The 16,147-nt window shown below is 36.8% G+C and overlaps 1 protein-coding gene across 5 annotated transcripts in view; it reads left to right on the plus strand.

The window, feature by feature from the left end:
- Positions 1-16,147, plus strand: part of STRBP (spermatid perinuclear RNA binding protein) — a 122,529-nt gene that overhangs the window by 49,267 nt on the left and 57,115 nt on the right. For 4 of the 5 annotated variants that reach the window (XR_013999893.1, XM_081151722.1, XM_081151720.1 and 1 more), the window contains exons 2-3: positions 10,620-10,787; positions 14,476-14,696. Coding sequence is in view for 4 of the 5 variants with exons in the window: in XM_081151722.1 (XP_081007848.1) it covers positions 10,785-10,787; positions 14,476-14,696 (224 nt within the window). In the remaining variant the exon portion in view is untranslated. Of the gene's footprint in view, positions 1-10,619; positions 10,788-14,475; positions 14,697-16,147 lie in introns of those variants that run through there. The other variant, XM_081151723.1, reaches the window with a different exon arrangement.

A 16,147-nucleotide genomic window follows, 5' to 3' on the forward strand; every position in this document is an offset into this window, starting at 1 on the left:
AGATAAATCTAGAATTGAATTCAGATTTTTATTGAACTTCTCCTGAGTGTGGGGCATTGCACTAGGTGCTGTGGAGGGAAAGGTTAAGTCATTTCATTAAGGAGCTTGTGATAAAAATAACTAAAGCTGAGTAATAGAAATGTCATAAAAAAACTTGAAAAAGTGCTGAACGTTTCAGAAGGATGAAATTATATTAAGCTCAAGTATTAGGTAAAACTTTCATGAAGGGGTAGATTTGAGATGTACGCTTAATGACTAGCCTGTCCCATATGGAAAAGGTTGAACTTGAAGCTTAGCAGTAGCACATTGCAAAGGGGTTCCAGGGAAGAGTCATTATTCCCATTGCATCTGGAACTGCAGTGGTCAGAGAACTGCCAGGGAAAAAATTACATTGGTTTTGTATTATGGGGAATTTTGGTGCCACACTGAATATCTGAGTGGAATGCCAGTTGCTGAGGTAATGAATAGTCACTGAAAGTTTTTACCTAATATTCTCAAGGTAAAGTTTTCTCCAAGGATAACCTTAGGTGGGGTAGAATAGAATAGCAGAGGATAGATTTCTGTAAATGGTAAAGCATGGCAAAACTATTTACCCAGGAGTATACAAAACGTGCGAACATAAATATCTTTGTATCATAAACATCCTTAGTCAAATGAGGACTAAAATTCAGGATTTCCATTCTCGTGTTGTATTTCCTTTCCTGTTTTTTATTCAAGGAGCTTGCCTCATAAGTTTTCTTTATTTGGCTTTCAAAACAGCACAGTCTTAGTTTTCCTCCTACCTCTCAGGCTACTCCTGTGACTGTGGTTGTGCCTCTTCTGGCTTTTCCCATTCATTGGTATGCCTACTTCCTTGGTGATCTTGTGGCTTTATGTGCTGCCTATAAGCTGAAAAGTGCCTAATTTATATCCTAATCCCTTCTAAACTAGGTTCATATCTAGTTACCTACTTGGATATTAATAAATATCTCAAATTTAATGTGGTCAAGTGGAATGCCTGATTCTAGTCCCAAAACCTGCTCCCCTTGCACCTTCCCTAACTCAGTTGCTCAGGTTGAAAACTTTGAAGTCACTCCTGCTGCCTCCAGTTCACTCACAGTGTACGTCCATTCTACTAGGATGTCCTGTCATCCTACCTTCAGAATATCTACAGAATCTGATCACTAAGCTTCCTAAGTGGTCTCTTTCCTTCCACTCTTGTCCTCTCTACTATGTATTTCAACATAGAAATCATAGTGACAATTAAAAATATGAGTCAAGTATTGTTACTTCTCCGCTTAAAACTCTCTAAAGGGCTCCCCATCTCACACATAGTAAAAGCCACAGCCCTTAAAGTGTCCTCCTGTATTAGGAGTTGACAAACTATGACCCATGGACTATATTTGGCCTACTGCTTGTTTTTGTATAACTTGTACGCTTAATGATTAAAAAGATCAAAAATTGGTTTTTAAATGATTAAAAAGATCTAAAGTTGATGTTTTGTGACATGAACATTATATGAAATTGACATTTCATTGCCTATAAATAAAGTTTTATTGGAATACAACCACACCCATTTATTTACATGTAGTCTATGGCTACATTTGCACTACAAAGGCAGTTCACTATTAAGAGACCTTATGGCTTGAAAGCGTAAAGTATTTGTTATCTGTTCCTTTAAAGAAAAAGCTTGCCAACCTCTGTCCTGTATGATCTGGTCTCTCAGTGCCACCCCTCTGTCCTCGAAGCTCTTCTCTCCTCCGTTCACCCTACTCCCGCCCTCCAACCACATTGGCCTCCTTATTGTCCCTCCACCTCACCAGGCACAGTCGTCTTGCCAGGCATGCTCATTCTATAGATACCTGCATGCCTAACTTCTTCCCCTCATTAAATCTCTGTTCAGGTGTTACCTTCTCAACAAGGACTGACCATATGTTTAAAATTGCATCCTCCCCTCTATACACAGTACTGGAGTGCACTTGCACTGTCCCCTCCTCTCTCTTTTCCAAAGCACTTTATATCTTCTAACATATTGTTTAATTTACATATTCTTACATTTATTGGTTTTGGTTGTGTTCCCCCCCCCGCACTCTGGACTTGAACCACAAGAGCAGGTAATTTAGTCTCTTGTTCACTGATATATCCTAAGTGCCTACAACAGTGGCTGGCATATTGTAGGTGCTCAGTAAAGACTTGTCAAGATGCATCTAATTATTGTTTCTTTGAGCAAATGAGCCACTCAGCTGACTGATACAGTTCTGTCACACAGCTGTGATGTTAGGGATTGGGAAGGACTAATGTCTCTTTGTTTCGTGAGATGTGTTTTCCCATTAACCACTTTCTGTGATTGGATGACTTGATAATATCTTTTGCATTTTGCTCACTGACAGTAAGCATTCAGAAAGTATTCTGGTTCCACTTAGCCAGTTTGTACAGTGCATTTTATGTTAGGGTTGCAGCCATTGTGCCACCCGTGTTTAAGCTGTTAATTGAGAAAGGACCTTTTGCCCCAAGCCCAGTGTTGCAAGGCTTCTGATGATGTGGTGGGATTGCGCTTTTCCATCACTGTATGTTTTGGGGTAGGGACGGATAGCTGGATTTTTGGTGTAGGTATGTGTAGTTTATAGGTTTTTCAGTTTAGTCTTCTCTATTTGCCTTTTTTTATTTCGAAAATAAAAGGAAATTTCCAGAGGAAAAGACTGAAATTCAATTCTTTTCAAATAAGTTTTGAACAGAAACTGAATGCCACCATGTAGCGAAAGTTTAATTTATTTGAAGGATTTGGGGGGAGTACCGAATTTATATGTAGTATTTGCTCTTAGTGTGTCTGAATTGATTCATCTTTGTATCCCTTATACTGCCAAGCATAGTACCAGGCACAGAATAGGCAATTAATTAGTATTTACTCTTAATCTCACATAATTTAAAGTGAGCCTCCTGTCGTATCAGTGAGGTGTCTTTTTCTAATTTTATCTTGTCCATCTTTAATATAGTGGAGATGTGATTGTTCTTTCATAATGGAGAAGTAGAGCCTGGATATTTTATTTTTATGTAACTTCTTTTGGTGCAGTTGCATATGTTAGCATTAACAAAATTTAAAGTTTTCTCTTGTTACTATTTTGAGAGTAAATACTTTCCTGAATTGTATATCATATTTTGCAAGACATTACATGGAATCTTTCAAGAAATTAAATATATTTAAATAACTTTTTGCCTTAATTTAAAATATTTTTTCTTACGGGTCATTGGGGAGAAAAAGGGACAACTGTAATATTTTAAACAAAAATAAAATTAAAAAATAAAAAATGAATAAAATATTTTTTCTTAATTGTATTCCTGAAAAATTCCCAAATATTTGATTAAGTTTCATAGTTTGAATACAGAGAGCATAGTCATTTTTCAGTTTTGAGATTTGCTACTAGGATAAGCGTCTAATGTTTATACATACAAAAACCTAGCTTTGCAGTCTGGGTAGCCTGATATCTAAAGCTTTTCACCTTTTAAGATCAGTTAAAAAAGAGATACAACACTACCAAAAGTGTGATCCATGAAAAAAAGTTGGTAAGTTGGAACTCATTAAAATTTAAAACTTTTGTTCTACCAAAGATGAGAGACAATTAAGAGGATGAAAAGACAAATCAGAAATAGGGAGAACATCTTTGCAAAACACATATCTGATAAAAGACTGGCATCCAGAATATTCAAACAACTCCTAAACAGCAAGAAAACAGACAACTCAATTAAAATGTGTAGAAGATGTGAACAGAGAAGATATGCAGATAGCAAATAGGCATATGAAAAGATGCTCCACATCATATGTCATCAGGGAATTTCAAATTAAAACAACAATGAGATACCATTGTACTTCTATTAGAATGGCCCAAGTCCACAACTTTGACACCACCGTATGCTGGTGAGGATGTGGAGCAACAGGAACTCTCATTCATTGCTGTGGGAATGTAAAATGGTGCAGCCACTTTGGATGAAAGACAGTTTGGAAGTTTCTTACAAAACTAAACATAGTCTTACTGTATGATCCTGTGATCATGCCCAAATGGGTCGAAAACTTACATCCACACAAAACCTGCACGCTAATGGTAATAGCAGCTTTCTTCATAATTGCCAAAACTTGGAAGGAATCAAGATGTCCTTTAGTAGGTGAATGGATATACAAACTGGTCCATCCAGACAGTGGAATATTATATTCAGTAATAAAAAAAGTGACATGGAGGAATCTTAAATGCATATTGCGAACTGTAAAAAGCCAATCTGAAAAGACTACATACCATATGATTTCAACTGTATGACATTTGGAAGAGAGAGGGTCGAATAGGTGGAACACAGGATTTTTTAGGGCAGTGAAACTGTTCTGTATGATTCAGTAATGGTGGATGCATGTCATTATATGTTTGTCAAAACTCATAGAATGTACACCACAAGGCATGAACCCTAATGTAAACTATGGACTTTAGTTAATGTTATATTCACATTGGTTCATTAGTTATAACGAATGTATTATACTAATGCAAGACATTAATAGGGAAGGTATGTGTGGTGGGGAGAAGGGGAACATGGGATTCTCTCTACTTTCCGCTTACTTTTTTCTATATACCTCAAACTGTTCTTTAAAAATGTTTATTAATTAAAAATACTTGATTAAAAAAACAAGTCATACACATGTACACACATGCCTGTACATATACATCCAACCTGTTACATAAAGTACTCTTACTTAACAGGTAGAGCTCAGCTAATATTTTTCAGCTGTTTTATTTCCGATGTATAAACAAAATATTTTATTTGATATTTGAGGATTTTCTTCTCCCCTAGAGCCATTTACTGAGTGTATACTATTTGGCAAATACTTTTAGGTATTTTTATAACCAATGTCGTTTAGTTTGAAGTAGATACTATTTACTTCATTGCACAAGTGAGAAAGCTCCGGCTTGAAGTTGAGTGGCAAAACTGGTAAAGGCATACCTCAGATATTGCATATTCAGTTCCAGACCACTGCAATAAAGTTAGTCTCGCAATAAAGTGAGTCACAATCTTTTTGCTGGTGGAGGGTCTTGCCTTCAGTATTTTAAAAAGGCAACATCTGTGGAGAGCAATAAAGCGAAGTGCAGTGAAATGAGGTATGCCTGTACTTGAATCTAAGCATGTCTGACTCCAAAGCCTGTGTGTGCTGCTGTACGGCCTTTGTAATTACATAGCCATATTTTTTGAAATAACTAGTTTATCCTCTAACAAGTGTGAGTGCCTTTAGAGCAAAAATATTGGGAGATTAAAGATGGCAGTGGACTGAGTGGAAGCTACACTGACACTCTCCTGGGACCAAACTGGAATTACAACTAAAATATAGAAAAACCATCCTGAATAATCAACTGCAACTGAAAACTGGCTGGAGAGTGCCCTCGTAACCAAGGAGGACAAGTGGAGGCCGCACAGAGACTGGTAGGAAGTGCAGAGGCGGGAGAGGGCTGGCTGGGCTCCCACAGGCAGCAGCTGAAGGTCGGGAGGGAGATCTCAGTAGGGGGCGGTCCCCGCTGAGGACTCTGGGGCCTAAACCCCAGGCTGGGCTTCCCAGCCAAGAGCACCAGAACTGAGAAAGGTGCCCACATAACATCTCACTGTGAAAAGCAGCAGAGTTTCTGTCAGCCAGGGAGAGGCAGCTGGAAATGCAGGCACCCTCTTAAAGAGCTAACACCCAATGTTTCGCCTGCAGCCACTCACCTTGGGCTTCAGCAGAGGGAGGACAGAGTGGACTGTGTGAGGAGAATCTAGGGTTGTGGGCTCTGGAGAGTGAGATCAGAAGGCACTCATCTGGATTCCTATGCAGAGTCATTCCCCCAGACTGCAGAGGGCATTTCTCTCAGGCAGACAATTTGGTGCTTTTGCCTTATGGGGGAAGCAATTGCCCCACCCTGCTGGAAAACCTCTTGCTCTACCCAGAGGAGTTTCTACAGCCTGAGGTTCATTAAGAGAATCAGATTAATCAGCTTGCAGGCAGAGACAGACCTTAGAGTGCTTGGAATCTTTACCTGATCTTCTTCTGGACCCAGGCCTTGGAAAAGCAGACTTTATGCTTCTTGGTCCTGTCCAACCTTACCCAGCCCCAGCAGAGGAGACCTCAAGCCACGGGTTGTTGATAGCTCCAAACGGTACTCGGGGCCAGTCAAAAACTGCATCTGACATTGGCCTGCACCAGAGACCCTCCAAAAAGACTGAGAGTCCTAGCAGATCTACCTAATACATAGAAACCCAAACAGGCAGCCAAAATGGAGAGACAAAAAAACAAGTCCCAATGAAAGAACAAGAGAAGTCTCCAGAAAAAGAGCTAAATGAAATGGAGATAAACAATCTATCAGATATAGAGTTCAGAATACTAATTGTAAGGATGCTCAACAGCATGAAAAAAGATATGGAAACTATGAAGGAAATTAAGAATGACAGCAGAAGTAAAGAATACATTGGAAGGAATAAACAGCAGATTAGAGGAAGCTGAGGATTGGATCAGCGAATTAGAGGACAGGGTGGAAAAAAAATCACTCAGTCAGAGATCCAAAAAGAAAAAACAATTAAAAAACAGGAGGATAGTTTAAGGGAGCTGTGGGACAACATGAAACGTAACAATGTTTGCATTATAGGAGTGCCAGAAGAGGTTGAAAGTAAGCAAGGGTTAGAGAACCTGTTTGATGAAATAATGGCAGAAAACTTCTCCAACCTGGTGAAGGGAAAAGTCACACAAGTTCAGGCGGCACAGAGAGTCCCAAACAAGAAGAATCCAAAGAGGCCCACACCCAGACACGTCATAATTAAAATGCCAAGAATTCAAGACAGAGACTATTAAAGGCAACTAGAGAAAAGCAATCTGTTACCTACAAAGGAGCTCCCATAAGGTTGTCAGTTGACTTCTCATCAGAAACTCTACAAGCCAGAAGGGAATGGCATGAAGTATTCAAGGTAATGCAAAACAAGGATCTGAAACTCTGTCCAGCAAGACTGTCATTCAAGATAGATGGTGAAATAAAGAGCTCCCCAGACCAAAAAAAAAAAAAAAGGGGGGGGGGGCTAAAGGAGTTTATCACCACCAAACCAGCATTGCAGGAAATGTTAAAGGAATTGCTGTAATTAGAAGTAGAAATATAGAGAAAAAGAAATACAGGCATAAAGAATTAAAAACGTAGTAGATAAGTATCTATCAATAGTAACCCTAAATGTAAATGAATTAAATGCTCCAGTAAAAAGATATAGGGCGGCTGAATGTATAAGAAAACATGAACCAAATATAATGCTGTCTACAAGAGACACACCTCAAAACAAAAGACTCACACAGGATGAGAGTGAAAGGATGGAAAAAAAGTTTTCCATGCAAATGGAAATGAAAAAAAAGCTGGGTAGCAATACTCATATCAGACAAAATAGACTTCAAAATGAAGACCATAATGAGAGACAAGAAAGGTCACTACATAATACTAAAGGTATGGATCCAATAAGAGGCTATAACCCTGATAAACATAATATACATCAAACGTAGGAGCACCTAAATTTATAAAAAAACTTCTAGAGGACTTTAAGGGAGAGATCGACAGCAAGACAGTCATACTAGGGGACTTTAATATCCCACTGATTTCACTGGATAGACATAAAATCAGCAAGGAAACAGTGACCCTAAATGACACACTAGATCATATGGATTTAAGTGATATTTACAGAACATTCCACCCCAAAGCTGCAGAATATACATTCTTCTCAAGTGCACATCAGTAGATGAGTGGATAATAAAGCCATGATACATTTACACCATGGAATACTATGCAGCTGCAAAAAAGGATCACTTATCCTTTGAGACAGCATGGAGGGAACTGGAGAGTATTATGCTTAGCGAAATAAGCCATTCAGAGAAAGACAAGTACCACACGATCTCACTCATATGTGGAATGTAATAAACAAAATAAACTGATGAACAAAATAGATCCAGAGACATAGAAGCATGGAACAGACTGAGGGATCTCAGAGGGAAGGTGAGGGTGGGGGAGTGGTTGGGGAGAGATTAATCAAAGAACTTACGTGTCTATAAGCATAACCCGTGGACACAGACATTGTTATGGAAGAGACCTGGAGTGGGATGGATGCGGGGTGGAGGGGATCAATGAGGGGAAAAAGGGGACATCTGTAATACTTTCAACAATAAAGATAAATTTTAAAAAATTATTGAAAGAGACTGTCTAGGTTTGAATCTTTGTTCTACTGTATACTTTTGCTTTGTGATTTTAATTTGGTTATAAACCTCTTGATGCTCTAGTTTCTTCTTGATGGGTTAGAGAGAGTCATTGAGATTGTAAGGATTAAATAAGGTAATGTATGAAAAGCTCTTAGAACAGTGCCTGGTACAGCAAATGAGTCCATAAATGTTAGCTATCAGTAGTGGAATAGATAAAGGAAACTGAGACCTAAGTAAATTAAGTGATTCTCCGAGTCATATAATTTTCCAAGGTCGCAATAGCTATTAAATGGCAAAGTTGAGTTTTTATTTGAAGGAAATAATTTTATCCATTTTTAAAAAGGGGAAACTCTTTAAAAATGTGTTTCAGTTTCTTCCTATCTGCTTAGAGTGTACTGTATATAATTTAACTCTTTTTCTCAATCTGATATAGTAGGGAAAAAGCATTGGGCTTTGATTTAGGTTCTGGATCAGGCCTTGTCCCTGATTAGTTGTGTCATCTTAATATTTTTTATTGTAGTTCATTTGTAAACTGAGGGGTAGGTGGAATTGGGCCAGATGATTTCATAGTTCCTTTTATAGCACCAACAAAATATGATTCTGAGATACACTGCTTTTATCATGAATTCTCGCGCTATGCTATAACACCCTGAGGTTCCCAGAGCTGCTTGATGGTTGTAGGGTGGTTAATCTCTGCTAAATGACTGAAGAGTGCTGTACTTTTATATTGGCCATGCATAACCTGTCTACTATATCAGTGTTTTCTTAGCACTCTTCCTGCTTTTTCTGCTTTCAACCTCCTTTCTTAATATGATTGATTGGTTTGTTGCCTTTACCTTTTTACAGAGTAGAGCATGTGGACTTTGTTTTCAGTTCTCAGCTGAACACATAGCAATCTTTTTTGGCTGCTGGGTTCACAGCTAAGTATTGAATCCCCTAGAATGGAGTAGGGTTGGGAATGGGAAATGCCAAAATCTCTAAATTGTGTAATATGATCTTTCTGCAGAAGGTATAACTTTATCAACAAAAGAATCTTTGAGATGTCTTTTACCATGGGATCAAGTTTTAGTTTCTTTGCTGTATAAAAGGACCCTGTGATTTGCAGTATGTGTGCCTTTCCTCTTTATCTTGAAGTGATGTATATAAATAATCAAAATAAGTTTTGCTTATTAGTTCAGTTGAATAATCTTTTTGTTTGTTTGTTTTAGTCAAGCTTCACTAGCTTATTTCTGGTGGGTTTTGTAAACCAGAGTCAGGGAAGTTGGTTATAGGATATGAATAGTTTTGCATGTAGGTCACAGCTGATTATCCTGATTATAATTGTAGATCTGTTTTTTCATTTGCAGTATTTGGGAGAGTTAAATGTCACACCTGTAATTTTCCTGATCCCCCAAAATTAAAAAAGGATTTTCTTTAAGGGAGTAACTGGACTGTATTAGGAAACTGTTACAAACATAAGAATAAGGGGGATTCTTTATTTAAAGGAAATTTAAAGAAAAGATACTGAAATGAAGATGAAGCTATTTCTTTGTGAGTTTATGTATTGTGTGGTACATAAATGACTCCTGATATCCACATAGTTAAAGCTTGTGTTCTATTTTGACAGTCACTCTAAAGTTTTTTTTAAATAGCTGGCTTATAATATATAAGCATTTCATCAATGCTCAGAAGAGTTTATTTTTACCCTATCTGGAATAAAATCTCATAAATGTGAAACAAAGAGGTGTTGAGGCCTTTGGGCAGAAATATACATTGGGATCCTGGCCAGAGTCATCCATGGGTAATGAAGTCAGGATCTAGCGGATATTCAGGAGTCTCATATAACAGCGCATAATAGGTTGAGGGGGAAGTAGGATCTCTCAGGAGTAAGGGGAACAGAGCCAAAAAAGCATTCTGAATTTTTGTCCTAAAAATGATTAAAGAAAAAACATTGTGCCAACATATACTGTCTGTCTGGTGGCAGTATCAGATTAAAAAGCCTCACAGTTACACTCGATGGTTTTGGTATATTTTCAGGTGTCTTACCTACTTTTTGGATAGGTCTGACTAATGCCAGTTTCCAATAGAAAAATCTCAAGGGTTAATTGCAACATTGTTGCCAACAATAGTTGTATTACTTTTTTTAGGTGGTGGTACTGTTTGTTAATGTTTTTATCTCATTGAGAGCAAGTCAGCCAGCTGCCAGCCACATTATGGCAACCAGGAGGGGGTTGCTTTCCTGGCCATATCACTTAGACTCTCTTGGATCCAGGCCTTCTAAAGATGTTTTAGCTTTTTGTTTGAAATGAGTTAGTTTTCCTCATTTGTAAAGATTGTTTCTTTTAAGTCGATAACATGTTTATAGGCCCCACACTCAGATATGAAACTAATTATAAATAAGCATTTTTGAAAAGTTATTTTTATTTTCTCTTGGCAGGTGTAATCCAGAGAGCAGTCTTCAAATATCTTTGCTGTATTGACTCTGAGCCGTCAGGGGACTCAGGCTTATGAGGAGGTACTGTCCCACAAAACAGTGTCTAGTGAAGACGACAAGAAAGAGGGGAAAGGATCGGAAAAAGAAGTTAAAACAGGATAGAAAACCATGGTAGGTTATTACTTATATTTCTTAATTAAGTTACAAAAGATTCCAGTAGTTTAAGGTTGGAAGTGTTAACAGGGGGAGGGCAAGTGAAAAACAATGGTGTTAATTTTTGGCCCTTGTGCATCAGATAAAGAAGGCCCTCTACTATTTAGGCAAAGAAATGAGTTCAGATTTATTATGAGCCCTTTAAACCACAAGATGGAGCCCCATGAGCCTGCATTTAAATTATTAAATACAAAGGAGGGAATGCTCATAAATAATATTTTCTAATAAAACTGGCATTAGCAAACTGATACAAATGGCTAATGTGACCTTGAAGTTGTGTAATTTTCTTATGTTTTCTACCTGAAGTTCAGTTTTTTCCCATGGAAATTAAAAACTCTGAACGAATCTTTAGTGATAAGAATGGTGTAGGAGTTTATAAAATGTGTATTTAACTTGAAAAGCCACCTTTTCCCACATGCTTTTAAAATAATAGGGTCAAGTGTTAATTAAGTGTATTGGGGACGCTGAACTGAATATCAAGGAACTCTTGTTTTTTGTGGAAGGTTCATAGTTTTGAATTTGAGATGTTAGATGGGGTCATAACCTCTCGTGCCTAGTTTTTTAATTGGTAAAATGTGCTGAATTCCCCCCCCCGCCCCAGTATTTTGTTTCAGGAGGATGTTTTTTGATTCCCCCCGCTTTAGTGTATAACTGAGAAAAGGTTTAAAAAAGATAAGTGGGGGGGAAAAGCACAAAAATATTAAACATCAGTGTGTTTGAAATACGTTGTTTAGTAAATCTGATGGTGTTTCTTTAAGTGTTAATTTGATTTTTAAAAAGTTTGTTCTAGGAATTATAACTTAGTTGAATTGCTCTTTAGAGAAGGAATTCTAATATTTTAGTTTTGGATGGTGGGAAGAATGTTGACTTGGGATTTTCTCTGTCACTAGGTTTATGGGAAGATATAAAAAAATGACATTGACTTGTTTTTCCTACCATGTGAATTATTCGACACTTCAGCTCATTTATCTATTATGGTCTTGATATTCTTACAGTTTAAAGAAATGCTTTATATATATATTATTGGTGATAGTTGATGAAAATTTCTAGTTTATTTATTTTAAATTTAGCTTAGATTTTCTGGTGTAAAAATTTTGTGTTTTTATATAATTTAGTTGGTTGGTAGGTGGTTTTTAATTTCTCCTGTTGTTACATCTCAGATTTGAATGAGAGCTTTCTGTTTCTGCAGTTTTTCCAATTTAATTTTTTAATGCTTTAAAAAATCTATTTGGAGCTTATTTGAGTATATAAGATCACCCTCCAACTTTTTTTTAAAATACTGTTTATTTAATTCTTCCTTTCATCATTGTTTTATGATACTTCTCCTGTCACATCCAGTTGACTCTTGGGTTTCACATTGGCAGTCTGTGTTATTTGTGAGAGAGGGTTTATTTGTAACACCAAGGGCTTGTGTTACGTAGTAATCTAATTTTATTATGGTTAGGCCAGTGTGCAGGACTGAGTAATTTTAAGTAATTTAGTAACTCACCATAAAACTAAATGACAGAGAAAATCCCAAATTAACATTTTTTTCCTACCATCCAGAACTAAAATATATTAGTAGAATTTCTTTTCCAAAGAGCAACTTAACTAAGTTATAATCCCTAGAACAACCTAGCATCTCTAATTCATCCTATGGCTTTTGTTTTGTTGTTACTTATTTCGAGATATATGAGTAAATCTCATAAAGTGATTAAAAAGTGTGTGATTGGCTGGTGTGGCTCAGTGGTTGAGTGTCAGCCGTGCACCAAGAGGTCTCCAGTTTGATTCCCATCAGGGCACATGCCTGCGTCTCGGGCTCGATCCCCAGCAGGGGGCAGCAGAAGACAGCCAGTCCACGTTGATGTTTCTCTCTCATGGATGTTTCTCTCTCCCTTCCCCTCTCTCTGAAATCAATTTTTTTAAAAAGTATTTAAAAAAAAAAAAGTTTGTCTGTCTGTAGCCAAAGCCTCTAATTGGAAAACTGGTTGTGGACTTTGAGTAAGAAAGAAATCTAGATAAAGGTGATTTTTATCTAGAAAAAAGAAAGCTTTTGTGATTGCGTTTAGTCCTTTTTATAATAAGTCAGGGTTTCAGAGGATTACTGATCTTTTTAATTATAGTTTGCTTTAGTTTATAGGGAGCAGTTATACTGTGGTATTAACATACTAGTGTTCAAATTAATACATTTGTAAAATATTGATATTCAAACAAAAAACAAAGAATACTGATAAAAAGTGTGGATATTTTATTTTGTGGTTAAGACTTTAAAACAAATATTTACCATCTACTGGTACATAATTTCATAAGTAAAGACACTGTAGCCACCCTTTAAAAAAATAGAGTACTTTTGGCTTTATGAAAACTCAGCAAGTTATCCTTGTTCACTTTGCTTTTTACTGGTACAGGTGTCTTCATGGTATTTGTAAATTTGGAAATATTCAAAGGTTTTTGATGTGTGACTCATGAGTGTGAAGGATCTTACTGTATTATATTTTCATGAAATTCATTCTGTTCCTAGGCTTTAATCTGCATCACTGATTTCTGGGCCAGCATGTCATTTTAATTACTGCTTTTTAAATTTTTGATATTTTGTTTTAGCATAACGGTGCCACCCATCCATCTTTGTAGAATATTTCTTGCTTTGGTTTTTTTCCCCCCTCAAGTGAGCTATAAAATTATTTTTGAGTATTAAGTAAATCTATCTTGAGGATATTTTGATTGAGAATGTAATACACTTATTGCCCGGCCCGGTGTGGCTCAGCGGTTGAGCGTCGGACCTAGGATCCAGGCGACCAGGGTTCGATTCCTGGTCAGGGCACATGCTCGGGTTGTGGGCTGCAGCCGATCAATGACTCTCATCATTGATGTTTCCATCTCTCTCCCTCTCCCCTCCTCTCTCTGAAATCAATAAAGATATAGTAAAAAAAAAAAGAGAGAATGTAATACACTTATAAATTAGTTTGGGAAGTTGATACTTCTACAGTATAGGGCGGGGCAAAAGTAGGTTTATAGTTGTGAGTACTCGAAACAGAATTCTTGTATTATTTATTAATTATTGGATTATTTTCCATACAAACAACTGTAAACCTACTTTAGCCCCACCCTGTATGTATTTTTCTTGTTCTGGAATTTGGAATATCCCCTACTAATCTTTTTCAGAATTAAAGCCTTGCACCAAAGTTTTAAATGCCAAACACATAACGGTGTATTTTGTATTATTACTGGATTATGAAATCTCAATTTTTCAAGGTGCAAAAATCTCCAGCAGTTTGGAAAGGAGAGACTGGTATCATGAGTCACCATCATGCATTTCCAGGTACTCTCTCGAAGCTAGGAAGTGTCTGTTTCTTACAGGTGATGTGTGATATGGGTCACTTTTTCTGAAGTGATATTCAAAACACATGGATTCAGTTAAAAGGTAGCATATACATCATACCAAGTGGGACCTGGGTGAACCCTACCAGACTCAAAGGAAAGATCTCTAGTTCTTTGGTGTATTCAGTGGAATGGGGTTTTCCTTCTTATTTCCTTCATTTTTTACTGTCTTAATGTTGACTATTTCACAATGGTTTGACAATGCTGTGACTTGGCTTAAATATATTTGTCATCCTTTTCAGGTCACATGTTTTTTATTGAGGTAATTGTTTTCTTTCTCCTCTGACAGAGATCTATTAGATCTTTTGCCAATGATGATCGCCATGTTATGGTGAAACATTCAACAATCTATCCATCTCCGGAGGAACTTGAAGCTGTTCAGAATATGGTGTCTACTGTTGAATGTGCTCTTAAACATGTCTCAGATTGGCTGGATGAAACAAATAAAGGCACAAAAACAGAGGGCGAGACTGAAGTGAAAAAGGATGAGACCACAGATGCCTATTCCAAGTGAGTGTGGCCTGACCTTTGTGGCTCTTTACTGTAGCTCCCAGAAATGTCCAGGGTCCCATTCCACTGGGTTATGTTTGGTGTATGGTGTCGTTTGGTTTTTCTCATTTATATTATTGTAAACAAGGAAGTAAATGTTTTGGAATTTTTCTGAGTTAAATTAGAAAGAAAAGTAAGAAAGGAGGAGTGATTAGACCAGAAAAAGAGAGACCTGTGCAGGATGCCTTTTGAGAGTGCACCAAGTCCTTTTAAAGCTGCTCTTTTTGGAGGTTGTGATATGTCATCTTCTTCGTGTTTTGGTTCAGCCTCCTAAATTCAGACATGAATAGTAATGTTTTTGGTTTCTGGGGAAATCATAAAATGTCATTTTTGTCAGGTATTTTAAAATCCTAGTATAGAAGAAAAAGTGCAGGAAAATATATTTAAATGTGTTTTTAACTGTATCTACCATGTTGATTCCCAGTGTTTTCCATATAATAAATGCTCATTGGGTATTTGTAGAATATAAGGCCTACTGGGAGCTAGACCCTTCAACAGTTATAGCAGAGTGTTCTCAGTACTGTAATAATAGTAAGAGATTGGTGAGATGAAGCTGATGATAACGAGTCAGATCATGACATTTTTTATGCCATGCTAAAAGCTTAGAGTTACTGTTTTGAGCAATGTCATTATGATTGGAATAAGTGTATGATTGACTTTGAAAGATGAAGCTCATTTAACTACTGTAGTATTAGGATTAAGAATATTACCTCAGCTAAAACTTATAAATTGAGTATAGACATTATAGAATTTTTTTCCAGCTTTAATTCTGAATCAATGTGATGAGTAGATAACAGTGGGAAAGCATTGATAAATTGATTTCTTCACGGAAAGACAGTGTAACCTTTTCATTTTCAGATCAAAGGTAATCAGTGTCAGTTTTCAATTGAATATAATTCCTTGACTTTGTTAAAGGTTTACAAGTAATATATACATTGTATCTAGTCATAGTCTTGTCAACTTCAAGGTTCTTGGCAGCAATTCAGTTTTTCTCACATATGATGACTTTAAAAAAGACATTCAAATTTGGGGGTTCATGTTAATAAGTAATATTTATCTAATAATCTATTTCTGTATATCCCAGCCCTTGTGCAGGTTAAATCGTCATACACTCCATAGTTACATGGTACTTTGGATTGTGTTTATGCCCTTTTAAACTTTTTAAAATTGTAAAATATGTAACAAAATTGATCATTTTTACCATTTTTAAGTGGTTTCCTTTTTTAGTGGAGTTCATGCTTTCTTAATACATCTTCAGTTTGTTCTCATGGCTGGGTAGACTTTTGGAAAGTGCTCCAGTAGACTTTCGCTTAACTGGATCAGGTCACTGTGTTTTAAAAGCTTTTAAAAGATAGTATGCTCCACATATTCATTTGGAATTTTAAATGTGCATGCTCTTGATTGTAAGTAAA

The sequence above is a fragment of the Miniopterus schreibersii genome (assembly GCF_964146895.1).
Source record: "Miniopterus schreibersii genome assembly, chromosome: 11".
Lineage (NCBI taxonomy): Eukaryota > Metazoa > Chordata > Mammalia > Chiroptera > Miniopteridae > Miniopterus > Miniopterus schreibersii.